The sequence below is a fragment of the Nipponia nippon genome, unplaced genomic scaffold (assembly GCF_047370975.1).
Source record: "Nipponia nippon isolate SJK-2023a ecotype South Korea unplaced genomic scaffold, ASM4737097v1 scaffold_42, whole genome shotgun sequence".
Taxonomy (NCBI): Eukaryota; Metazoa; Chordata; class Aves; order Pelecaniformes; family Threskiornithidae; genus Nipponia; species Nipponia nippon.
In genome coordinates, this window is record NW_028262361.1 from 68,038 (window position 1) to 91,623 (window position 23,586).

Sequence of the window (23,586 nt, forward strand, 5' to 3'; positions counted from 1 at the left end):
AAACGCGGCCGTTTCGGGGCGATCGGTGGCGGCAGCTCCGGCACAGCGGCTCCGTCCAAAGCCCTTTATTGAGGGGGGGGCACCGGGGACCCGCGGGGGTCCGGGCTGGGCGCTCCCGCAAGGCCTTGGGGGTCCCCGAGGTCAGGGGTCACAGAGGTCCTGCCCTGTGTCCCTGAGGTCAGGGGTCACGGGGGCCCCGCCCTGTGTCCCCCAGGTCAAGAGTCCCCCAGCACCGAGTGGGCAGGATCCTGCCCCCCGTGGCCTGGGGACACAAGGGGTCCGTGCCGGGGGTGCCACCTGGCGCCCTCGCGCATCCCCCGCTGTCGCAGGTCCTGGGGTCCTTCGGGGTCCTGGCGCTACGGGGGTCAGGTGCCGGAGGTCTCAGGCGCAGCGGTCACAGGTTGCGGGGGGGCAGGGCCACGCGGTAGAGGACGCGGCCAGTGGCCTCCAGGAAGGTGATGGTGGCCGCGTGGGCATCCAGGCGCAGGTGGGCAAAGCCACCGGGGGATGCGGGCGCCCCGAAGAAGAAGCGGAGGGAGCCGGGGGGCACGGCCCCTGCATGTTGCTGGGATGCCTCCATGAAGTTGCCGGCGCCGCTCACCACGTAGCCCACTCCCCCCTCCTCCAGGAACTGGGGGGCAAAGATGGAGGGGAGGGGCGGTCAGGGGTCCGGGCTCTGGGGTCCCTCCTGGATGCCTGGGTCCCTGCCCACCCCCTGCTCCAGGGACTGGGGGTCAAGGGGACCACGATGCCTCAGTGTCACAGGGGGCTCCCTGGACACCAGGGGCCAGTGGGGGGAATCTAGGGGGTCCCCTGGATGCCAGGGTCCCATGGGGGTGTTGGGGGCGTCCTTGGACGCCAGGGTCCCATTGGGGGGGCGCCCAGACACCAGGGTCCCGTGTCAGGTTTTGGGGGGGGTCTCTGGACACTGGGGTCCTGTGGAGGGGTCTGGGGGGTCCCCCAGAGGCCGGGGTTCCCGGGCTCACCTGCAGGTTGTGGTCGTGGCCACAGAGGTAGGCGGTGACGCGGTGGCGCCGCAGCAGTGGCCGCAGCAGCTGCACCAGGCAGGCGGTGGGGCCGTGCTCGGCCACCGACCACACCGGGTAGTGCCCGGCCACCAGCACGTAGCGGTCGTGGCGCGCAGCGGCCAGGCGTCCCCGCAGCCAGGCCAGCTGCGCTGCTGCCGCCCCTGCATCCCGGGGGCCCCTGGGGGCACCCCCTGCCCCAAAGTCATCCGCGCCGCCGCAGAGCAGCACCGTGTCCAGCACCAGCAGCCGGGCCGAGGCGTTGGTGCCCGGCAGGGAGAGGCGCAGACTGTAGTAGTAGTGCGGGAAGTGCCTGCGGGACACAGAGGGCTTGGGGACACCGCGGGGGCACTTAGGGACAGCCTGGGGACACCCCAGCACCAGGCGCAGGCTGTAGTAGTAGTAGAGGAAGTGCCTGCGGGACACGGGAGGCTGGGGGACACACTGGGGACATCCCGGGGGTACCTGGGGACACACTGGGGACATCCCGGGGGTACCTGGGGACACCCTGGGGACACAGGCAGGTGGCCATGCCAGGGAACAGCAGCTGCACAGGGGTCTTGGCTGTCCCGGGAGGGTCCCTACCATCGAGGGGAGTGGTGGCTGTACGCCAGCTGCGCAGTGACGTTCCCAGCGTGGTCGTGGTTTCCGGCCAGCACGAACCAGGGCAGCTCCCGCAGCCCCGGGGCCGTGAACACCTGCTCGAAGGTCTCCTGCCAGGGGGACGTGGGGACACGGGAGGACAGGAGGGGATGGGAGGGGAACCAGGGGGAGCAGGGGACAGAGAGAGACATGGGGACGTGGGATGGGGACACGTGGGGACAGGGGGAGCCGAGCACAGTGTGCCCAGCCAGGCTCCCCACACCCCCCCTGGGGACGTTCGGGTTCCCCCCAGAGAGGTACTGGGGTCCCCCCTGGGATTTTGGCTCCCCCATACAGATTTTGGGATCCCCCCCCCGATGCCCCCCTGCCCCCCCTGCATTTCAGGGTGCCCCCATCCCAGAGGCGTGGAGCCGTACCTGGAAGCGGGGGTCCCACTCGTCCCGCACACCCTGGTAGTAGAAGTTGTCCCCGAGGGCGAGGACAAAGTCGGCACCGAGGTCAGTGGCCGTGCGTCCCATGGTAGCCGCTGTGGCCACCTCGCGGGGGGTGGCAAAAGGGGGGTCAGGGACCCCCCCCCAGTCACCCACTGCCAGGAACTGCACTGCACCCTCAGGGCCCCCCCCGGCCGCCACCGTCACCGTCACCGTCACCGTCATCCACAGCAGCGCCAGCATCTGCAGACAGTGCCCATGGGACCCAGGTGTCCAGGGGGGTCCCCAGCCCCACCACCTCCCCCAGGGCAGAACGAGGGACCCAGGCGCCCAGGCCGCCCTCCCCCCCGTGGGCTGCCCGGGCAGGACCCCGCGGGGCCGGGGGCCACTCACCCTGGTGTCCCCGCGCGTGTCCCCTCGCGTGTCCCCTCCAGCGCTTTATGGGCCAAAAAGGGGAAGTGGGGTCGCGCCACCCGGTGCCCCCCCCCGGTCCCGCCGTCACCTGACGCCTCGCGGTGACACGGGGCCGCCGCGGGGGGGGCCGGGCCGCGGGGCACTGGGAGCACTGGGGACACTGGGGGGCCTGAGGGGGATCAGCCCGGAAAAATCCCCGAAATGCCCCAAATCCGCTCAAGCCACGGCCACGTCACGGCTAATGCAAGACCCCGGTGTCCGAGTGCCCTCCCCTCCCCGGGGACCCCGGTGTCCGGCCCCCTCCCATCCCGGGGACCCCGGTGTCCGGGTGCCACCTCCCCCCCCCGGGGACCCCGGTGTCCGGTCCCCCCCCGCCGCGTTTTCCACCGAGGCCACGTGCAGTGGGGGAGGGGGGGCGGCCGAGCGCCTGGGTCCCTCACGCGGCGGAGGGGGGACGGGGCCCCCCCCCCAAGCTCTGGCCTTCGGTCGTGGGGGGACCCAGGGGTCCGGGCCCGTCCGGGCCCCCCCGAGCTCGAAGGGCCCCAGGCGCCCTGCCCGGCCCAGTCCCTCCAGTCTGCCCAGTCCCGCATCTCACCGGCGGGGCGAGGTCCCGCACGCCTCGGGTCGGGGTCGCGGTGGGGGGGGTCCCAGACACCTGGGCCCTCTCCAGCTCCGGGAGGGGCAGCGAGGCCCCGCGTGTGGCCGGGGGGTGAAGGGTCCGGGGGGGGGGGGGCGCGGCGGTGGGCGCCGCCCTCTGCCTCCCAAAGCGGCGGGGGAGGGACCCGGACACCTGGGGACCTCCTGCCCCCCCGCCCCCCGGCGCGGAATGGGGAGAAATCGGCCCGTTTTGGGGTGCCCCGGCCGGGAAGGGCGCTGCCCTAGGGGTGTCCGCGCCCCCCGCCCCCCCCCCGTCCCCCCCCCCCCGGTCCGGAGCTCCGCTGCCCCCCTGCCCGCGGGGAACCCATCTCGCGGGCTCCCCGTTGCCGTGGGGACCCCCTTGCCGTGGGGACCCGCGGGGGGCCGCCGCGGGACGCAGCCCGCCCCCCCCCCCCCCCCCACCCCGCGGGCCGAGGCGGGGCGGGGCGGGTACGACACTTTATTTCCTTTTTTTTGTCTTTTTGCCCCTTCTCCGCGGATTTTTTCCTCCTTCCCGCTCGCGGGCGGCGCCTTTGGGTTTTTTTTTCCTTTTCTCCTCGGTCTGGGGGGAGGGGCCGACCCACCCCAACGGGAAATGACGTCACTACCACGTGCGGGGGTGAGGGGCGAGCTGGGGGTCCCCAAATGTGCAACGCTGGTGGGGGGGTGGGGCCCGAGAGCGACGCCCCCCAACATCGCACCCCCCCACCCAGGACTTGGGGGGGGCTGGGGTCCCGAAATGGGGGTACCCAGAACCGGGGGGGGGGCTCCCACTGCCCGGGGAGGGGCCCATTGCTGGTGGGGGGTCCCCAAATGTTGGGGGCCCCATTGCTGGTGGGGGGCCCCAACGGGGGCCCCAAAATGGGGGAGCCCAAAAATGGGGGGGGGGGGGCCTGCTTCCCGAGGGGGCACTGCTGGTGGGGGTCCCGGGGGGCGGGGTCCCAAAAACCTGGGGGAGGGGGCCACAAATAGGGGTGCTCCCCAGAGTGGGGGTCCCCAAAACGGGGGCCCTCATGATTGTCCCCATTTTGGGGGGCCCATTGGGGGGGAAGGCACGCGGGGGGGTCTAAGGCAAATGCAATTTTGGTCCATCTGACCCCAAAACCCGGGGGTCGGGGGGGGCTGGACCCCCCGAACTACCCGGGATGGGGGGCCCCATCCCGTCCCCCCAACACTGAAATCAGCTAAAGGTGCAGAAAACCCCAAAATGAGCAAAATGCCCCCAAATCCCCCCCCCCCGGCTGCCCCCCCCCCCATGGGCCCTGTGTTGGGAATTGGGGCCCCCGGTGACCCCCGGAACGCGGGGCCGGAGCAAAACTACCCAAAAACCATAATAAAAAACACAAAATTGCCGGGGGGGGGGAACAACACCCCAATGGGCAAAATCAGGGGAAATTGGGGGGGTTCCCCCGAAAAAGCACTTGGAGAGCTGGGGGAGAAGGACCCGAAAAGGGGGGGTTTGACCCCAGAATGGGAGGTTTGACCCCGGGGGGAGGGGTGACCAGGGGAGGGGCATCAAACGCGGGGTTGACCCTAAACGTGGGGGTCCAACCCCAGAGGAGGAGGGGGCCCCGCAATGGGGTGGGTTGACCCCAAATGGGGGGATTGGACCAAAGGGGGGGGGTTAACCCCAAAAGGGGGATGGGCCCCAGATGGAGGGGTCTGACCCAAAACGGGGGGGTTTGACCCCAAACCCGGGGGAGGGGGGTTTGACCCCAAGCGGGGTTGGACCCCAAAACGTGGGAGTTTGACCCCAAGGGGGGCAGGGGGGGGCCTCGCCCGGGGGTAATTGCACTTAATTAAAAAAATGAGCTGGGGGGGAGGGTCAGGGGGACCCCAAAGCCGGGGGGGGGAGGGGCGTTTCGGGGGATTCAGGGTGTTTCGGGCCCCCCCGGCCCCGCTCGCTGGCCTGCAGCAAGGGGGCCCCCCGGCACACGCGTGTGCGGTTCGTGTGCGAGTGCTGGTGACCAGGGCACACGCGTGTGCGAGGGCGGGGGTGCACACGTGTGACCGCGTGCACGGCCTGGGGGGGGTGCGGATGCGCGTGCATGTGCAGCGTGACCATGCGTGTGGCGCAAGCGCACACGCGTGTGTGCCCCCCCCGGGAGCCTTGTCCCCCCCGATTGCGGCTGGGGCGGGGGGGCCCAAACACCCCCGGGGGGCCGGGGGTGACCCTGTCTGTGCCGGGGGGCGGGGGTCCGGGGAGGGGGTCCGGGGGGGGGACACATCAGAGAGGCCGAACCCTCATCCACGTCGGGGGGGGCTGGGGCCCCCCGGGGGCGGACGGCGGCGGGGGGGGGCCGGGGGGCTGCGGCTTTTTTTTTTTTTTTCTCTTTTTTTCTCCTTTTTTCCGGGCGGTTTCTCCTCGTCCGGGGGCGGCGTCAGAGGAACCAGGACTGCGGGGAGATGGGGGGGGTCAGTGGTGGCGGGGGGGGGTCAGTGGTGGCGGGGGGGGGGCCCGACCCCCGGCCCCCCCGCGCCGGGCCGCGGCCCCGCCTCAACACCCGGCACATGGTGGACCCCGGCGGCCGCGCGACCCAGGCGCCCGCGCGCCCCGCCCACCCCCGCGTGCCAAGCCGGGCGCGGCACCCGCATGCCATTGGCTGCCCGGCCACCGCACCACCGGGCCCGGCCAATCGGGGAGCGCTGGCCCGCCGCAGCGCCCGCAGCCTGCCAAGGCCTGCCGGTGCCAGCCAATCCGCCACTGGCTCCTCCCCCTCCTGCCTGCCGGTGCCAGCCAATCAGGCACCACCTGGCTGGCCCGCCGAGGCCCCCCATTGGCCGCCAGCCCTGGGCCCCCCCCCCAGCCCATTGGCTCCGAGCCGGCACCGCGGCCTGCTCCAGCGCCAGCCAATCCGTGGCCGGTGCCACAGGGCAGGCAGCCAATCGGGCGTCGTGCCACGGTGCTGGGGGCCAATGGGGCGCCCTGCTGGGGGTTGCGACCCCCAGCCCACAGTGCCACGGCAGTGCCACGGGGATGGGGGGGGAGAGGGGGGAGACACAGGGTTGCCACGGCGATGCCGGGGGCAGGGCCCCGCCCCACCATTGTTCCCGGCAGGGCCCGGCGATGACATCATGTCTCGTTGCCCCCGGCAACCAGACGGGTCAGACATGATGGGGGGGGCCCAGTCCCCCCAGTTGGGCAGCAGGGGGGGGGCGTTCATTAACCACCTAATTAGCCCGTAATGGGAGGGAGGGGCAGGCGGGGACTCAGGCGTTCGGGCGTGCCCTGGTGGGGGGGGCCGGGGCGAGCGGGGGAGGGGAACGGGGGGGGGGAACCCGGGCTTGGGGGGGGACCCGAGCGTGCGGGGGCCCTACCTGCTGCTGGGGGAGGGTCAGAAAGTTGCCGTCGCGGGGTCCGAGGCCGACAAGGCGGGGGGCAGCGGCGGCGCCTGACGCTGCGAATGCTGCGGGGAGAGCGGGCTCAGCCTGGCCCGCACGGGCGCCTGCCACAGGCGGCGCGGGCGTGCGAGGCACGGGCGTGCGAGGCGCGGCGCGGGCGCGCGAGGTGCGCTACGGAAGCACAGAGGCCCCGCTGTCGTGGCAAGCGCGTGTGCATACGAGCGTGCAAAAGCCCCTGCGTGTCCGCAGAGCGGGGGGGGACACCGTGCCCCCGTGGGTGCGAGCAGCCGGGGCAGCGGCCGCACACGTGCGTGCCGGTGCGGGTGAGCGCGCGAGGCCGTGCATGCACCATCTCACACGCATGCATCCAGGGCCACGTGCACACAGGTACACGCACGCGTGCGCGCACCCCCACTGCACGGGGGGTGCCCGTGCACCCCAGGGTGCCCCCCGCCGGTTACACAGTGCTGGGACCCCTCCTCTGGGAGCCGCCCATCAGTACTTACCTGTGGGGACCCCCCACCCCCCATCCCTCCGAGGAGGGAGCCAGAAGGAAAATCCAAGCGACCTGGGTGCCCCCCGTCCCCGCAGGGGACCCAGGCAGCTGGGCCCTGGACCCCCGGCAGCACAAGGGACCCAGGAATCCTGTGCTCCCCCCTCCCGGCCAACCCCCCCCACCGAAAATGGGGTAAAAAGGGGGAAAAAATGGAGAAGGGGAAAAACGAACTGAAAATGGGGTGGATGAGGCGCCGGCGGGGACGGAGCGGACGTGCCCAGGGTTGGGGGACGGTGACGGTGACAGCGATGACGATGCGGAGGAGGTGATGATGCACGGGCAGCCGGGCCGAGCTGGGCCACCCTGTCACCTCGTGTCACCCCCCCGGGTCAACCCCGTCACCCCCTGTCACCTGCTGCCCCCCCCCCGGGGTCACCTTGGTGCCACCTGTGTCACCGGTGCCATCCTGTGCCTGCCTGTGCCACTGCCGGGCCGCCCCAGGGCCACTGCTGCCGCTCGTGCCACCGGCCCCTGAGGTTCCTGCCTGGCACTTGCACCCCACTGCTGTGCACCCCTGCACCCCACTGCTGCACACCAACGCACCCCATTGCTCTGCACCCCTGCACCCCACTGCTGCACCCCAATGCACCCCATTGCTGCACCCCACTGCTGCACCCCTGCACCCTGGTGCTGCACCCCATTGCTGTGCACCCCTACACCCCACTGCCGCACCCTACTGCTGCACCCCAATGCACCCCACTGCTGCACGCCTGCACCCTACTGCTGCACCCCAGTTCTGCACCCCAATGCACACCATTGCTGCACCCCTGCACCCTGCTGCTGCGCCCTACTGCTGCACCCCGCTGCACCCCACTGCTCCACCCCCCGCACCCCGCTGCTGCGCCCTACTGCTGCACCCCACTGCTCCACCCCCCGCACCCCGCTGCTGCACCCTTTGCACCCCAGGGCTGCGTCCCCCTCCACCCCGTTGCTGCCCCCCCTGCCCCCCTCCCTGCCCCCCTCCCTGCCCCCCCACGGCCCAGGTCCCGGCTGCGGGTGCAGTGGGGTGCAGTGGGGCGCAGGTGCCAGGGACTTACGGGGTGCCGCGGGCGCTCCGCCCTGGGGGCCGCTGGGGGCTTTGGGCTCCGGCGGGGGCAGGGGCAAGGGCCGGGCCAGGGGGGCCCCCGCAGCCCCCCCGGCCCGGCCCTGCGCCCCGCACGGCTGCAACGAGAACACGGTGACGGGCACCCGGCACCCCGGGACCCCCCGGGCGGGGGCGTGGAGACGGCGCAGCGGCACGGGGCCGGGGGCAGTGGCACAGGGCGGCACGGGGGACGCGGGGGCCACCGCGCCCGGAGCCTGGCAGGCGGCACAGGCCCGTCCCCAGGGCGGGGGTCCCCAGCCGGGGGGTCCCCGGCCCCCGCTCCCGGCCCCTCGGCTGCAGCCGGCGCGGCTGCCAGGGCTCCTTTGCATACAAGCTCCGCCCCCCGTGCTATATTTGCATGCCGGCCCCGCCCCTGCCACCTCATTTGCATGAAGCCCCACCTCTTTGCACGCCGGCACCGCCTCTGCTGCCTCGCTTGCATACAGGCTCCGCCTCCTGTCCCTCATTTGCATATAGGCCACACCTCCAGGGACCGGTCCTGCACAGGCCCCGCCTCCCCGGCCTAATTTGCTTACAAGCCCCACCTCCGGGGACCTACGCGGCAAAAGCTCCGCCTCCTGCGCCTCATTTGCACACAGGCCCCGCCCCCAGGCCGCCTGTTGCCGCGGAGACCGGGCGCCGCTCCGGTCCCCCGGGAGCTGCGCGGGGCCCCAGGGCGGTAACGGGGCCCCGGGGCGGTCCCGGCCCCGCACCGGTCCCGGCCCCGCAGAGCCCCGAGTGCAGGGTCGCGCCGGGGGGCAGCGTCCCCCGTGTCCCCACAGCGTCACCGCATCCGCACGTCCCGTGTCACCGTGTCCCTACGTCCCCTGTCCCCGCAGCGTCCCGTGTCCCCACAGCGTCACCGCATCCGTGCGTCCCCGTGTCCCCCCGTCCCCGCAGTGTCCCCCGTCCCCATCCCCGTCCCACCTGGGGGCCCTGGGCGGCGCCGTCGGCGCAGACGAACTGGACGAAGTCCTTGAGCGAGTCCTGCCCGTGGTGGTAGCGGATGGTGGGGTGGGCGAAGTAGGGGCTCGACTGGGGCAGGAGGGACCCCGACGGGAAGTGCAGCGCCGAGGCCGTGGCCCGCGGGCTGCCTGCAGGGACCCTCAGCGCCAGCACAGGCGGCCGCGGGACCCAGGCGTCGGGGGATGCAGGGCCCGGGGTCCAGAGCCCTCCCAGGACCCAGGCATTTGGGGGGGATGGGGACAGGACCAGGACCCAGGTGCCCAGGGACATCCCGCCCACCCCCCGGCCCCCCCAGGTCCACCCTGTGTTTACCCAGCAGTGCCCAGGCGGGACCCAGGTGTCCGGGACCACCCCAAACCCTCCAGAGCGGGGGTCCCAAGGAGCTGGGGGGGGCAGGGGGTGTCAAGAGGTGAGGCAGCACGGGGGGCTGGGGGTCCCAGGGGAAGGCAGGGGGGGGCCCGGGGGTCCTGGGGGGTGGGGTCTCACCGGGGCGGACGCCGGCCAGGACGGGCAGGGGGTGGTGGCCGAAGGCCATGCGGGGGGCGGCCCCATGCCCCGACAGGGCGCTGCAGAAATCCAACTTCCCCGACTTCTTCAGCGCCGCCGGGCCTGGGGAGGCCGGGGGGGTCGGGGGGGCACCCGGGCCCCAGCACCCCCACAGCCCCCTGGGGACCCCCCTGGACCCCCAGACTTCTCCCAGACCCCAGTGTCCCCCCAGGCCTCCCGGCAAAGATCAGCCCCCCCCACTCTCAGGGAACCCCCACAGCTCCCACCAATGCCCTGCACCCCGTAGCCCCCCCCAAGCCCCCTGCAGCCCCATAGCCCCCCTCTGCCCTTTACCCCCCAGGTTCCCCCCTCAATGTCCTTCCCCATGTCCTCTCGTCACCCCCCCATGTCCACATCTGCCCCCAGGAACCCCCCACGCCCTCCCACGTCCCTCTTGTCACCCCCCCCCATGTCCACATGACCCCCGTGTCACCCACCGGTGTCAACGTCCCCCCCCCAGGGCCCCTGGCTGCTGCCAGGGGCTGGGGACCGCCCCGGCCCGGGGTAGAAGACATCATCCCCGGGACCCTCCAGGTCCCCCTCGTCCAGTGCCTTGGGGCGCTTCGGGCCACTGCAGGGAGAGGGGTGTCACCTCTGGGGATGGGAGTGTCACCCCCCAGGGATGGGGGCATCCCCCCCCACCCCCACAAGCAGTGTCACCCACCAAGAACTGGAGCACCACCCCCCACACAGGGACATACGGGAGTCCTGGAGGGTGTCCGGCTTAGGGGGTTATAGGGTATCCCAGGGGGGCCCCAGGGGCTTAGGGGGGTCCTGGGGGTGTCCTAGGGGGTTATTGGGCAATTATGGGGGGTTCCAGGGGGGCCCAGGGGGTTATGGGGGTCCCAAGGGTTATGGGGGGATCCCATGGGGTTATAGGGGGTCCCAGGGTACCTGGCAGCAGGGGGCCCCAGGGGCCGGCGGCCAAGGGCAACGGGGCTGATGTTGTAGTAGCCCCCCGGGCTCTCCAGGTCGGCCAGCGAGAAGTTGGGGCCCGACGCCGTCGCCACAGGGGCTGGGGGACACGGGGGACGTGGGGGACCCACACGGGACTCCCCCGAGCCACCCCCGTGTCCCCCATGTCTCCACATCCCACGCCCCCACCTCCCCCCATTCCCACAACACCCCTGTGTTCCCCTGTCCCCCACGTCCCATCCCTCCCCCCATCCCCCGGTGTCCCCACTTACTCTGGGACACCCTCACCAGCTCCGTCACGTTCCAGACACCCGACGTCACGAAGCAGTCCTGGAAGGTCAGGTGCCCTGGGGACATGGCACATGGGGGACATGGGGGGACACCGCGCTGCGGGGGGCACGGGGACTGGGGACGCGGAGACACGGGGCAGGGATGCCATGGGGAGAGAGGGCACTGGGGGCCACGGGGGGGCTGCAGGGGGTGGCACTGGGAGCACTGGGGGGGGCACTGGAGGCACTGGGGGCTCACCGTTGGGCAGTGGTTTGATGTCCGCATCTCCCTGGGGGTTTGAACTGTCAGATTGTCCAGAGTCTGCGGGAGAGACGGGGTCAGGCTCGGACGCCGGGGTCCCCCAGGCCGCTGGGGTCCCTGTCCCGCCCTGGGGGAGGGGCAGCCCTGGCCGCCTGGGTCCCAGCACTGAAGGGCCCCTTGTTCCCGCGGGGTCGTTCAAGGTGAACATCCGCTGGGACCTCGGCTGTGCCTGGGCAGCGCCCGCAGCTCCCATCCTCCGGGTGCCCCCCCGCCCCATACAGGACCCAGGCATCCGGGTGCCCCCGCCCCGCACCCCCGAGGGGGCCCAGGCGTCCGGGTGCCCCTTGGCTGGGTGACGGGGGGGACGCAGCAGCCGCAGGGGGCCGGGGGGGGCCGGGCTGGCAGGGGGCCGGGCCGGGCCGGGGGGGCCGGGGGCCGCCGTGGGGCCGGGCCGGGGGCCAGGAATGCGCTGGCCCCCCGCCAACGGGCAGCGCCAACAAAGCAGCCATTGTCTGCGCCGAGTGGGGGGGTGCCCGGACGCCTGGGTCCCCCCCAGCACCTCCCCGCACGCCTGGGTCCCCCCCGGCGGCAACCCCCATCTGCCCCGGACACCTGGGTCCCCCCAACACCCCCACCCCAGACATCTGTGTGTCCCACCCCCCCTGCAACCCCCATCCCCGACGCCTGGGTCCCCCCCAGCACCCCCGCACCCCCCACGGGGCCCCAGGGCTCCCCTCACCCCCCCGTCCCGGGGACCCAGGCGTCCGGGCAGGGGAGGGACAGAACAACAGGTCCTCTCCCCCGTTTTGGCCCTGCTGCGTCACCCCGCGGGGTCAGAGGTCAGCAGGGCACGTGCTGGGTCGCGACCTCTGCAGGGGGGGGCGCGTGGCGGGCGCGTGCCGCCCCACCCCTGCCGCCCGCCTGGGCGCCTGGGTCCTCCCGCGGCCCCCAGACTCAGGGCAGACGCCAAGAGGGTCCCTGGGGGGCTCTCAGGGCCCCTGTCCTGCAGCCACCCCCGTGGCTCAGTTCCCCCCCCCCCCAAGCCCCGCACTGGACCCAGCAGGTCCCCATGTCCCTACAGGTCCCCGGCCCCACAGCAGCCCCACGGCGTCCCCGTGTCCCCAGCCCCGGTGGGGGGTTCAGGTGCTGTTGGGCAGCTGCGCCCCGACCCCCCCGCAGGGCCGCTCCCCCCGCACCTGCGTCCCCCGGACCCGGGTGTCCGGGCGGTGCCAGCGGCAACTGCATGCGTCACCCACACAGACCCCCGCAGCCCCTATGGATCCCGCGACCCAGGCAGACCCCCACAGCTGCCTGCAGCCCAGCGGGCCCTGGGGACCCGCCTGGAGCCCCACAGACTCCCGAACACACAGAGGTCCCGGCAGAGCCTACACAGCCCTATAGAGCCCTATAGAGCCCTATAGCTCCGCCTGCACCACGAGACGCCAGAGACCTACAGACCCTACGGGTCCCTCTGCGGGTGCCCGCAGCCCCAGATGTGCCCCCCAGGCCCCTATAGACATGTATGGACCCCCCCCAGCGTGGAACTGGAGCCTCCGGCAGGGAAAGGGACCCTGGCATCTGGGTGCACCCCCCATAGAGCAGGTGGGGGGCGGCGGGGGGCACCACCAGCACGGCCCTGGGGCACACATGTGTGCAAGATGCAAACAGGGGCAGGTCGGGGGGTCCCTGGCATGGGGGGGCTATTGCAGGGGGGGTGGCACACCATGGCACGGGGGGGTCCCTGTCATGGGGGGGCTATTGCAGGGGGGGTGTCAAACCATGGCACGGGGTCCCCAGTATGGGGGGGTCCCCATCCCAGGAGGGTCCCACCACGGGGCTGCGGTGCCGCAGCGTGTTTCAGGTGCCAACAGGCGCCGCCATCTTACGCACGAGGGGGGGTTGGGCACTGCGCCCCCCCCCCCCAGCCTGCAGCAGCCAAAGGGCCCCTGGTAGGGGAGCAAGGGGGGATGCCAGGGGGGCCGGGGGCCGGGGCCGCGCACGGGGCCTCGTGCCGTGCACGGGGGCACAGTGCCAACCGGGGCCATTTTGGCGGCGCTGGGCGGGAGCTGTGTTGGGGATTCGAGCCCCCCCAGCCGGGCAGGGGAGGGGGGTGGGGGGGCTGCAGGGCTCCCCCGCGGACGTGCTCAGATTTGCCACATGGGCCTGGGCGGGGGATTTGTCTGGGGGGGGGCAGGATACACACCCCAAACTACCCCCTCCTTCACCCCCCAACACACACAACAGACCCAGGCGTCTGGGCACCCCCCAGCAAGGACCCAGGCATCTGGAGCCGACCCTAAACACCCGTAAAGCGACCCAAAATCCCTCACTCCAGCCCCAAAATTACATTCCTCCCTGGTAGGAAAGACAGGACCGGGCGTCCGGGCTGGGGTCCCCCCCATGCACGCACACCCACAGCTCTGCCCCTGTGTCCCCCACACACGCGTGTCCCTGTCACAGCCCCTGCGGCACTGCGCACACATCCCCCCCACCCCAGCTCGGTGCACACACGCGTGTGCGCTGCTGGTGCGCTGCTGGTGCCCTGCAGGCACGAGGGGGGGGTGCCCGTTGCATGCCCACACCTCGGCCAGGGCAAAAGCATCCGCTGGGAGCCCAGCCCATGGCACGGCACAGTACGGTGCACGGCAGAGCTCGGTGCACAGCATGGCTCAGGGCTTAGCGTACGGCACAGCTTGGTGCACAGCATGGCTCAGTGCTCGGTGCACGGCAGAGCTCAGTGCAGCACAGAGCCCGGTGCACGGCACGGCTCGGGGCTTGGTCCGGCGCCCAGCTTGGTGCACGGCACGGCTCCGTGCACGGCTCACAGTGCACAGTCTGGCATGGCGCATGGCACACGGCTTGGCACGCGGCACACGGCACGTGGCGCGTGCTTTGGCACACGGCGCGGCTTTGTGCGAGGCATGCGGGGGCTGGAACCCCCGGCCAGGGCCACCCCAGGTGGGCACAGGAAGGGGGCCGGGGAGGGCCATGGGTTGAAAGGGGGCCCCGGGCAGCTGCGCGGAACGATCGGCACTGCTCCGGCCCCAGGGCTGCCGCAGACGCAGCCCAGCCCTGGTGCAGGATCCCTCCAGCACCCGCTGGAGCTGTGGGTGCCCCTGGGGCATCGCGGGGGGACGGTGGCTGCAGGGCCCCTCCAGAGCTGGGCGGGCACAGCCAGGAGCCTCCGCCCGCAGCCCTGGCGTGTGCGGCGGCCCCCACTGCCCCCCGGCCATGCTGCCGGCTCCGGCTCAGCCCCCCACGCTCCCCGCTGGCGGCACTCACCAGGCGCGTGGACGAAGTAGGCCAGGTAGAGGTCGAGCTCCTTGATGGTGACGCCGATGTGGTGGGGCTGGACGCAGAGGCCGGGGCTGGCACACTGGGGCGCCTTGGCCAGGCGCTCGCCATCGGTGCTCTCCAGCGGGACGCCCTTGAAGAGGATGACCATCACCAGGTCCAGGCGCCAGACCTTGTCGGCCTGGCGCAGGCAGTCGATGCGGCGGATCTTGCCCTTCTGGTCAGGGTTGGAGAGAACGCAGCAGGGCGCCTTCTTGCCGGTGACGGAGAGCACGAAGTCCTCGCGGCACTCGGGCCGGATGTCCTTGCGCAGCTTGGCCAGGAGGCGCGAGGCCCACTTCTGCTTGACCTCAGGCTTCTCGCCCAGCAGCTCGTCCTTGACGGCACGTTCCTCCTCCTTCGACATCCGCTTCTCGTGCTTCTTGAAGTATTTGCGCTTGCGGGCCTGCAGGTTGAACCAGGTGTAGGAGAAGGCCCGGACGTGGGGCAGCAGCGCCTCGATGAAGGGGTGGAACTCATCCTGTGGGGCAGGGCGGCATCAGTGGGGCAGCTGCCACAGGGTGGCCACGGCCCCGGCAGCTCCCGGGAGACCCCCATCCTGCACGGGGAGCTCCCAGGGGGACAGCCCCATCCCGCACAGCGGGAGCATCCCTGGGCACGGCCGCATCCTGCACAGGGAGCTCCCGGGCAGATGCCCGTGCTGTGCAGGAGGAGCATCCCCAGACACGGCCGCATCCTGCACAGGGGGCTCCCGGGGGCACCCCCGTCCTGCACAGGGAGAGCATCCCCAGGCTCAGCTCCGTCCCAGCCCCTGGGGACGCTCAGCTCAGCCCTGGGCATCGACGCAGACCAGGGACGCAGGATCTGGCCCCGGGAACGGCCCTGCGGGGCTGGGGCACCGGGGCAGCTCCGGCCCGGGGGGACCTGCCGGGGTCCTGGTGCCCAGCTGGCTCCCGGAAGAAGTCGGCTCCCGGCCCCACACGGCTCCGGTGCCCGTGCAGCCCCGTAGTGCCCCCGTGTCCCCAGCCCGGGGACGGCTCAGCCCCGTGTCCCCAGCGCCGCTCAGCTCCGGGTCCCTGTTCAGACCCTGTCCCAGCCCTGTCCCCGGTGTCGCCACAGCCCCGTCCCCGTCCCCCGTACCGGCACAGCCCCAGCCCCGTCCGTCCCCGTCTGGCTCCCGGTGATGCTCCCGCTGCCGTCGGGGCTCGGCTGCCCCGGGCGCCTCCCCAAGCCGCCTGGTCCCCGTCTCCAGAGCCGGTCCCTGCCGCCAGCCCCAGCCCCGGTGCCACCGATCACCATCCCCGTCCCCATCAGTCCCCGTCCCCGGTGCCACCCCCCGTCCCCTGTACTCGCTGCCAGCGCCACCGGTCCCCGTCCCCTGTCCCCGCTCGCTGGTGCCGTCGGTCCCCGGCCCCATCCCGGTCCCCGTCGCGGTCCCCGGTGCCACCGGCGCCTGTCCCCGGTCCCCGTCCCCGGAGCCGCCGGTACCGTCCCGTCCCGTCCCGTCCCCGTCCGTACCATCGCGGCGGCTCATCCCGGCCGTGGGCAGCTGCCAGTCGGGCCCCGGCGGGGCAGAACCGGGGACGACAGACGGGGACGAGGGGCGCTACCGGGGGGGAAGGGGTTAACGGGGGCTACCGGGGGGAGGGGGGGCGGGTCCGGGGGGCGGACACTGCGGGGGGGCTCAGGTAGCGGCGGTCCCGGTTACCGGGGGTCCCAGCTGCCGGGACAGCGCAGGTCCCGGGCGCGTCCCTGTCGGGGGGGGGGGGGGGGGGGGGTGTCCCGGTCCGGGGGTCCCGGTGCCGCCGCGGGGCCGCAGCCGGAGCCGCCGCCGCCGCCGGGCGCGGAGCGCGCGGAGCCGCCGCGGCCCCTTTTGGCACCGGGACCGGCGCGGCGGCGGCCAATGGGGGCGCAGCGCGCGGGGGGAGCGGCCGTCCCATTGGCCGGGCCGGGGGGGGCGGGGCCGGGGGGGCGGTGGAGTTCGGGGCCGGGACACGGCGGGGGGGGGGGGCGGGGGACAGCGGGACGGAGCGGGCCCGCGCGCCTGCCACGCGCGCGCAACGCCAGCCCCGCGCGCGGCAGAACCCCCGGTGCAGCGGGGGGCTTCGCCGAAAGGCGGGGATCCGCACCCAAAGCCGTGCCGGGGGGTCGCCGCGCGCCCCGACCACGCTCGGCCTCGTGCAAAGCTGCCTCGTGCAAAGCCTCGTGCAAGGGGGTCGAACGAGGACGCCGGGGCCGCGCTTGCACGAGGGGCCCGGCCCGGGGGTCCGCCCCCCCCCCGCACCCCGGGGCGGGGGAAGGCCACGGATCTTGGCCGCTTTCCCTGGCCCCGTGGCGGCCCCAGCGCAGAACGGCCCAAAACCTCCGTTTCTGCCCCCAAATCCCCGACGCGGCGCTTCGAGCCAACACCCCCCCCGGTAATTAATTCCCTCTGTGGGAAGAAAAAAAAAACAAAATTTGGGCGTTTCGTCGTCAGGGCTGGGTGGAGGCTCCCGCGCATCGGTGCCCGCACACCTCCCCAGCCCCAAACCTCACGGCTTTTGCCCCAAAACCGCAACGGGGGGGTGGAGGGGTGGGGGGGCTGTGCACGGCGTCGCTCCCTGGCCCCCGCCCCCTTCCTGCCCCGTTTTGCTTGGCAAAACCCATAAAACGGGATGCAGCGGCGCTGGCACGGGGGGGGGGGGGGGGCGGGCGGCGCGGGAAGAGGGGGCACCCAGGGGCTCTGCCCCCACCGAGGGCTTCGCACAAGGGGTTGCGATTGGCACGGGGGGTCGCGGCTGCACGACAGCTCCGCTCACAGCACCCTCGGCCGAGCCATCCACGGGGGCAGGGGGGGACCGTGGGGTCTGGGCCCCCTCCACCCCGCAGCCCCCTCCCCTCCCAGCTGGCTGCAGAGGACCCCGGCGTCTGGGCCTGCCAGCGCCCGCTTGGCCACGGGGAGGGCTCCCGGACGCCTGGGTCCACCTGGACACCGGGGTCCCTCCCGAACGCCTGGGTCCCCTCTGCGCCCCCGGGAGGGCGCTGGGGTGGGTCGGGCTAGCAGAGCGGGGGTGTCAGTGGCCCGAATGCCTGGGTCCCCCCGCAGCCCCGGGGAAGACAAAGAGCCGCCAGGTCAGGCCCGCGCTGCCCGGACGCCTGGGTGCACCCGAACGCCTGGGTCCCCTCCCGAACGCCTGGGTCCCCTCCCGAACGCCTGGGTCCCCTCCCCGCCCCTCCGCGGGGAAGCCGGGGCCAGCACGGAAGGATCTAGAGGCTCGGCCACCGGGGTCTGCCCAGACATTGGGGCCCCTGGCCAAGGCCGGGGTCCCCTCCTGGACGCGAGGGTCCCCCCCCGGACGCCGGGGTCCGCGCTGAGGTGGGGTCCGGCCCCAGTGCCGCCGGGCTGCCATTGGCTGCGCCGGCCCCGCATTGAGCCGCAGTCTCGGGCGAAGCCACGTCGCCGCGTCCGCAGCTGCGAGCACCCGGCAAAGCGCCAGCGCGGCGGCGGGGGGGGCGGCGCCGGATTGGGAGGGAAAAGCCCAGAAAAAACAGAAAAGAGGGAAAAAAAAAGAAAGAAAAAAAAAAAACACCCCCCCCGCCCCCCCGCCCCGGCAGCGCCCGCCCTCCCGCGCCGCTGCCAGCTCCCCCTGGCCCTCGGCTTCGCCGCGAGAGAAAACAGCCCGAAACAGCCGGAATTGCCGCCAAAAATCCCCCCGGCGGCCCCTGACGCTGCTGCCAAGACCCTCCCGTGCGGAGGGGGGGCAGCCAAGGGGGGTTGGCGAGCGAGGGGCGTCCTGGACCCCCGGGGGGGGCGGGGGGGCGGCCACGAGGGACCTCGGCACCAGGCCGGGAGCTGCCGGAACCCAGGCGTCCGTGGGGGGGGGACGGACCCTCGCGTCCCGGTGGCCTCGGAGAGAACATGCCGGATGGTCCTGGTGGGGGACCCAGGCGGCCGGGGGGGGGGCCCAGGCATTCGCGGAGGACGCGGGCGTCCGGGGGGGACCCAGGCATCTGGGCTGTGCGGAGGAAGCCGCCTGCCTGCTCCCCTGCCCGCAGCCACGTGGAGGACCCAGGCGTCCGGGCTGCTTGAGGGGAACCCAGGCGTCTGGGCCCCCCCTCCCCACGCAGCCGAGCTGGGGACGGGACCCAGGCGCCTGGGCCGTGCCGGGGGGTCACGGGCACGGGGAGGGGGGACGCGCCGCAGCAGCTCAAGGCGGTGCCGCAGCACGCGGGGCCGATGCAGTTTGGCACCGGCAGACCCAGGCGTCGGGGCGTGCCTCCCCCCCGGCCGGGGAGGGGACCCAGGCGTCGGGGCTGCCCCCCACCCCGCAACCCCAATCCCTCCCCAGAGCAGACCCAGGCGTCCCGGCCCCCCCGTGGCCTCCTGCCAGGCCGGGCCAGGGGGGCCCCGCGGTGCTGCCGCGTCCAAGAAAGCTTTTTGTGGCCCATCAATAATTCAGGGCCCCCCCGGCCCAGCCAAGGGCTCCTCCATTATTGATGCCGCCAGCACAGCCCCGCGGCCAGGGGACACAGGGGGGACACGGGGGGACACAGGGAGGGGGATCAGCAAAGCCGCAAGTGCTGCAACACGGGGCTGAGGCAGCGCAGACAGCGAAGCACACGCAGATGTCTTGCCACGCATGTGCAGGGCCCGCGCACACGCCTCGCCAGGCACACGGCTCCACGCACGCCGCACAGGCACGCGGCACAACAGCGTGTGAATACACCACACGCAGGCAGCGCGCGCCGTGCACACGCACCCCCCGGCGTGGTGCCCACGCGTGTTGCCCGCCCCCGCCTCGCACGGCCCCGGGCGCCTCGCACAGCCTTGCACGGCCTCGCACGTGGCGGGGGGGGCGGTGCCTCCCCCGCACTGATTGCATCAGCCAGCAGTGTGGCCCCGCACAGCCACGCGTGGGGCACAGGGCCCTCGCACATGCCTCGCACACGCATGCACGGCACCTTGCACCCGCGTGTTGCACACCTGTGCACGCAGGGATACAACATGGGCGGTGCGGGAGTGCACTCATATGCAGAGGCACCGGGCACACATGTTGCACACACGCTGTGCAGGGAGACTCGCACAGAGTGTGCAGGCACAGCTGCCACGTGTGCACGTTGCCTGCACACGCATTGCACACATGGTGCATGCATGGCACATGCATGTGCACCCCCATTACATACGTGTGCACCAAGTCCCCGTGACACACGCGCATCCTCTCTCCCCGTCACATACACCTGCGCCCCACTACATACGTGTGCACGTCCCCACCGTTACACGTGTGAACCCCGCCCCCCTGTCAGACCCGCCAGGCACCCGCAGCCCCTACAGCCTATAGGTGCCCCGTGCACCACCCTGGTCCTCAATGGGCCGTATAGGCACCATAGGGGCTGGCTGAAGGTTTGGGGGGTCTGGGGCACCTCACACCCATCCCGTCCACCCCTGCCCCCCGAGGTGGCTCCGCACCCTCTGCGGGTCCTGGCACCAGCAGGGCTGAACGTTAAGAGCTGCGGGTGCAGGGCACACCCCGCAGGACCGGGGGAACCCTGTGGCGACGGGCACCGCCGCAGCCTGCGGCAATGGGCCCCGCAGCAGTGCCGTGCCGTGCCCGGCTGCGCCGTGCCGCAGGCACTGGGGCACATCCCAAACCTGCGCCACACGACGTCCCCTGACACCACGTCCTGCCCGCGCACCCCGCTCGGCAGCGCACCCCCAGCCGTGGTCCGTTGCCCCCGGCGCGCAGCGTGCTGCCTAGCACATATGTATCACATAGGTGTCCCGTACATGGCACGTGCACAGCGTGCACCCCAGCACGTGCTGCGCCGAACCCCTGAACGGGCATTATGTTGTGTGCCATGATGTGCACATTGCACCCGCAGCGTGCGGCATGTTGCACCCCGCTGTCCGCAGCACCTCGTGCTCTGCGCTGGCCGCTGCACCGCACCGCACCCAGCACCGCAGCAGCCACGGTGCCTTGGCACTGAGCACAGCACCCTGCGCCGCACCTGCTTGCATCACACTGCTATAGGGGCTGGCGATGCACGCGTTGCTGCGGCCACCACCCCACACCCCCCGGGGCGGGGGCTACAGGGGCTGGGCACACGCAGCCCCCTCATCCCCTCTCCCGCGTGTTGGGCTGCCTCCCTCCGCAGCAGCTGCGTGGGTATGGGGGGCTGCGCGGGGACGGGGAAGGCTATGCATTTTCCCCTGTGCTTTGGGGAGCAAATGGCCATGGGGGCATTTTGTGCAGCTGGGGGGGTCCGTGGGTGCCCCCGCTCCACCCCAGGGATCACCCAGTGGGTGACAGTAACGGTGATGTTGTGACAGAGAGGGTGACGTTGACCCCCATCGCTCCCAGCCTGTGCCACATCCCCCGGGGTCCGGGCTGGGGCAGGGGGCTGCTCTGTGCGGCCGGGAGCCCGCGGCTGGGGGACCTGGGGGGACGCGGGGGGACACGGGCCCAACGAGCAGCCACGCCACTGACAGCTGGAGCCCGGTGCTGGGCCGGGGGGGCTGGGGGCTGCATCCCAGTGGGGGCTGGGGCCGCGCGTGCAGCCGCAGGGTTTCACCGCGGAGGCTGCGGTTACGGCACGTAGAGAAGAGCCGCTGCCAGTTACGCCAGCTATAGGTTACATTGGCTATAGGTGACGGGGACTGGTGCTGCGCCAGCGGCCGACGAGGTACAGCCCATGCCTGGTCACCCACAGGCCTGGAGGCAGGAGCTGCCGCTATACGTGCCGCTATAGGTGCCGCTACGCGTGCTGCTATCCGTGCCCACGGCTGGACGCAGCGGCCGGATCCTGTGCATGCTGGGGGCCTGGCCCTGCGCCGGGGCCAGGGGGTGGACGACAGTGGCACCAGCCCAAAACCTCCCAGAAATGGCTCGAAAGGGAAAGGGGGGTGAGAAGGGAGCACACGCGTGTGAGCGTGTGGTGCCAGCGCAGCCATGCAGCCATGCTTTGGCACACTCAGGATTGGGCCTGTGAGGCTGCCGTGCGTACATGTGTGCACGCACGCGTGTGCACAGATGTGCATGCACGGTGCGAGACTGCGGGTATGCATGGGGGTGTGCACACATGTGCAGAGCACAATCACGTACACACACCAGTGAGCACATACGTGTGCAGCATACGACTGTGTGTGTGCATGCAGGAGCGCATGTGTGTGCAATTGTGCGCAGGAGGGAGCACACGCGTGTGTGCTGGCACGGGCAGGCGGGCTCACAGGCGCGTTGCTGGCGTGTGCAGGCAAGGGCACACGCATGTGCAATGGTGTGTTGCTGGCGCGTGCACACGCGTGTGCGGGGCGGGCGCCGAAGCTGCGAGAAGCGCCGCTGGCCGCCCGCCCAGATGCAACCGGCCGCCAAAACCTCCCCGAAAAGCGGGAGAAAAGGGCAACGGGGGGGGGGGGGAGAGAAGCAACGCCCCGCGGGGGGAGCCGGGCCGCCCGGGCAACCGTGGCGAGACCCCGGGGGGACCCCAGGACTGCGGGAGGGGGCAGGGACCCCCACGGGATCTCACATAGGGACTCCCGAGCCACAGCCCCCGAGACGTGCCCCCACCCAGCGCCCGACGTCGCCTCCCCCCCCGGACCCCCTCAGCCCCCCCGCAGCGACCCCCCTCGCCACGGCCCCCCGCGACACCCCAACAACCCCCCAGGACGAGGCGTCCCCCGGTCCCGGTGCCCCCGCGGGGGCCTCACCCTCGCCCGGCCCCGCGGAGCCCCCCGGCCGCCCTCCTGCGGGCCCCGCGGCCACGACCCCCCCGGCGCCGGGTTTCAGCCCGTCCCGGCCGTGCCCACAAGCACAAAACACCCCGTGGGCACCGACCGCCCCGTCCCGCGGGGGCCCCGCGGGCAACACCTCCCGCGGGGCGAACACCCGCACCTTCCCCGGAGGTCACCCCGCCGCGGGAAGGGGGTCGGCGGCGGCACCGGGACGGGGGGCCCCGGGGCGCTGCCCCACGCCGGACCGAGTCCCCCCGCGGCAGGCCGCCGCCGGGCTGGGCACAACCGGGGCCCCCCGCACCGGGGGTCCGGCGGGGGCCGCTCCGGGATGCGGCGCGGCGGGCACCGGCCGGAGGCGGCGGCAGCCCCAGACCGGTGCGGCCCCCCCCCGGCAGCCGCGCACCCGCGGCCCCAGCGACGGCGGAGAAAGCGGGGTCGCCGCCCGCCCGGTACCGGCAGCAGGGGAGGGGACGCGCCCCCACCCACCGCACCCCCATTTCGGGGGGCGCAGCCGCTCGCGGCGCGCAGCCAAGCCGGGACCGGACCCCCGGGAGCGGACCCGCCGTTCCCGGACCCCCCGCCCCCGGCCGTACCTGGGTGAGGCAGTACGGGGAGTACATGGCGGCGGTGTCAGCCGCGGCGGGGCATGGCGGGCGGTGCCGGGGGCCGGGGGTCCCGGGGCCGGGGGTGCCGGTGCCGGCGGCGCGCGGGGAAAGTTTGCCCGAAGTTGGCGCCCGCCGCACTTTTGCCGCGGGAAGCGCCGCGCCGGCTCCGCCCCCCCGCAGGCCCCGCCCCCGGGCACGCCCAGGGACACGCCCACTCGCGGCGGGCCCCGCCCTCCTCTGCCGCGGGCCCCGCCCCCGCCCCATGAGCACGCCCCCGCCGAGATGGAATGGGGGACACGGGGGGAGACGGGGGGGAAACGGGGGGACACGGGGGGCGTGGGGACACCGGGCGACACGGGTCCCCCACCTGCCCCATCTGCGTCCCCATCCCCGCACGCCCCCACCCCATGCAGGGACCCCGCAGCCACAGGGCCCCGGCGAGAGGGGCCAGGGGCCGCTGTGGGTCCCCACTGGTGACGGCGACAGCAGCGGTGGCAGTGCCGGTGGTGGCAGCAGGGAGAGAGGCAGCACAGGCCGGTGAGCGCCGTGGCAGTGCCAGTGCCGGTACTGGTGCCAGTGACAGCACCAGGAATGGTGCCAGTGCCATGACAATGCCAGTGCCAGTGCCGGTGACCGTGTCCTGGCAGTGCCAGTGCCGATGACAGGACAGTGGCAGTGATGGTACCGCGGCAGTGTGGGTGACAGTGACAGTGGCGATGGCAGTGGCGGTGACGGCGGTGGTGGCAGCCTCATCTGTCATTCCGGCTGCGGCCGCGTCCCTCTGCCATCTGTCACCACCCGGTGCCAGCGCTGGCACCGCCACCACCACCACCGTCACCCCTTCGCTGCCGGAGACGCTGTCACCGCCATGGCCCGAAGCACCGAGGGGTGGCGCGAGGGGCCCCGGCTTTGGGCTTTGTCCTGTGGGGGACA

General features: G+C 72.8%; 2 protein-coding genes across 6 annotated transcripts; both read right to left on the bottom strand.

Annotated features, from left to right (window-relative positions):
• Positions 1-50: 50 nt before the first annotated feature.
• On the bottom strand, positions 51-3,187 carry ACP5 (acid phosphatase 5, tartrate resistant). Of its 2 annotated transcripts, XM_087778016.1 has the most exons (6): positions 3,069-3,144; positions 2,453-2,495; positions 2,045-2,302; positions 1,611-1,738; positions 987-1,338; positions 51-631 (listed from the first exon to the last, which is right to left on the bottom strand). In XM_087778016.1, the coding sequence occupies exons 3-6, from the start codon at positions 2,300-2,302 to the stop codon at positions 395-397; spliced, it is 975 nt and encodes a 324-aa protein (XP_087634142.1). In that variant the 5' UTR covers positions 2,453-2,495; positions 3,069-3,144; the 3' UTR covers positions 51-394. The 2 variants fall into 2 exon arrangements, with proteins under 2 accessions (XP_087634142.1, XP_087634143.1); XM_087778017.1 differs by lacking the exon at positions 2,453-2,495 and having other exon boundaries at positions 3,069-3,187.
• Positions 3,188-5,378: 2,191 nt separating this feature from the next.
• On the bottom strand, positions 5,379-22,800 carry NFIX (nuclear factor I X). Of its 4 annotated transcripts, none has more exons than XM_087778039.1 (10): positions 22,642-22,800; positions 14,332-14,863; positions 11,047-11,109; positions 10,791-10,865; positions 10,498-10,618; positions 10,041-10,174; positions 9,544-9,666; positions 9,019-9,078; positions 6,428-6,516; positions 5,379-5,505 (listed from the first exon to the last, which is right to left on the bottom strand). In XM_087778039.1, exons 1-10 carry the CDS (start codon positions 22,666-22,668, stop codon positions 5,491-5,493), a joined length of 1,239 nt encoding a protein of 412 aa, XP_087634165.1. In that variant the 5' UTR covers positions 22,669-22,800; the 3' UTR covers positions 5,379-5,490. The 4 variants fall into 4 exon arrangements, with proteins under 4 accessions (XP_087634165.1, XP_087634163.1, XP_087634164.1 ...); XM_087778037.1 differs by having other exon boundaries at positions 9,019-9,185; XM_087778038.1 differs by lacking the exon at positions 22,642-22,800 and adding an exon at positions 15,862-15,981 and having other exon boundaries at positions 9,019-9,185.
• Positions 22,801-23,586: the final 786 nt, after the last annotated feature.

Excerpts from the sequence above, each read along its gene's own strand:
- ACP5 (XM_087778017.1), bottom strand. The coding sequence starts at position 2,302 with ATGCTGGCGCTGCTGTGGATGACGGTGACGGTGACGGTGACGGTGGCG. Across the intron at positions 1,739-2,044 it reads AGTGGGACCCCCGCTTCCAG|GAGACCTTCGAGCAGGTGTT; the intron begins GTACGGCTCCAC and ends TCCCCCTGGCAG. Across the intron at positions 1,339-1,610 it reads AGCCACCACTCCCCTCGATG|GCACTTCCCGCACTACTACT; the intron begins GTAGGGACCCTC and ends TGTGTCCCGCAG.
- NFIX (XM_087778037.1), bottom strand. The coding sequence starts at position 22,668 with ATGTACTCCCCGTACTGCCTCACCCAG. Across the intron at positions 10,619-10,790 it reads GCTGGTGAGGGTGTCCCAGA|CCCCTGTGGCGACGGCGTCG; the intron begins GTAAGTGGGGAC and ends CGTGTCCCCCAG. Across the intron at positions 6,517-9,018 it reads GCGCCGCCCAGGGCCCCCAG|CATTCGCAGCGTCAGGCGCC; the intron begins GTGGGACGGGGA and ends CTCTCCCCGCAG.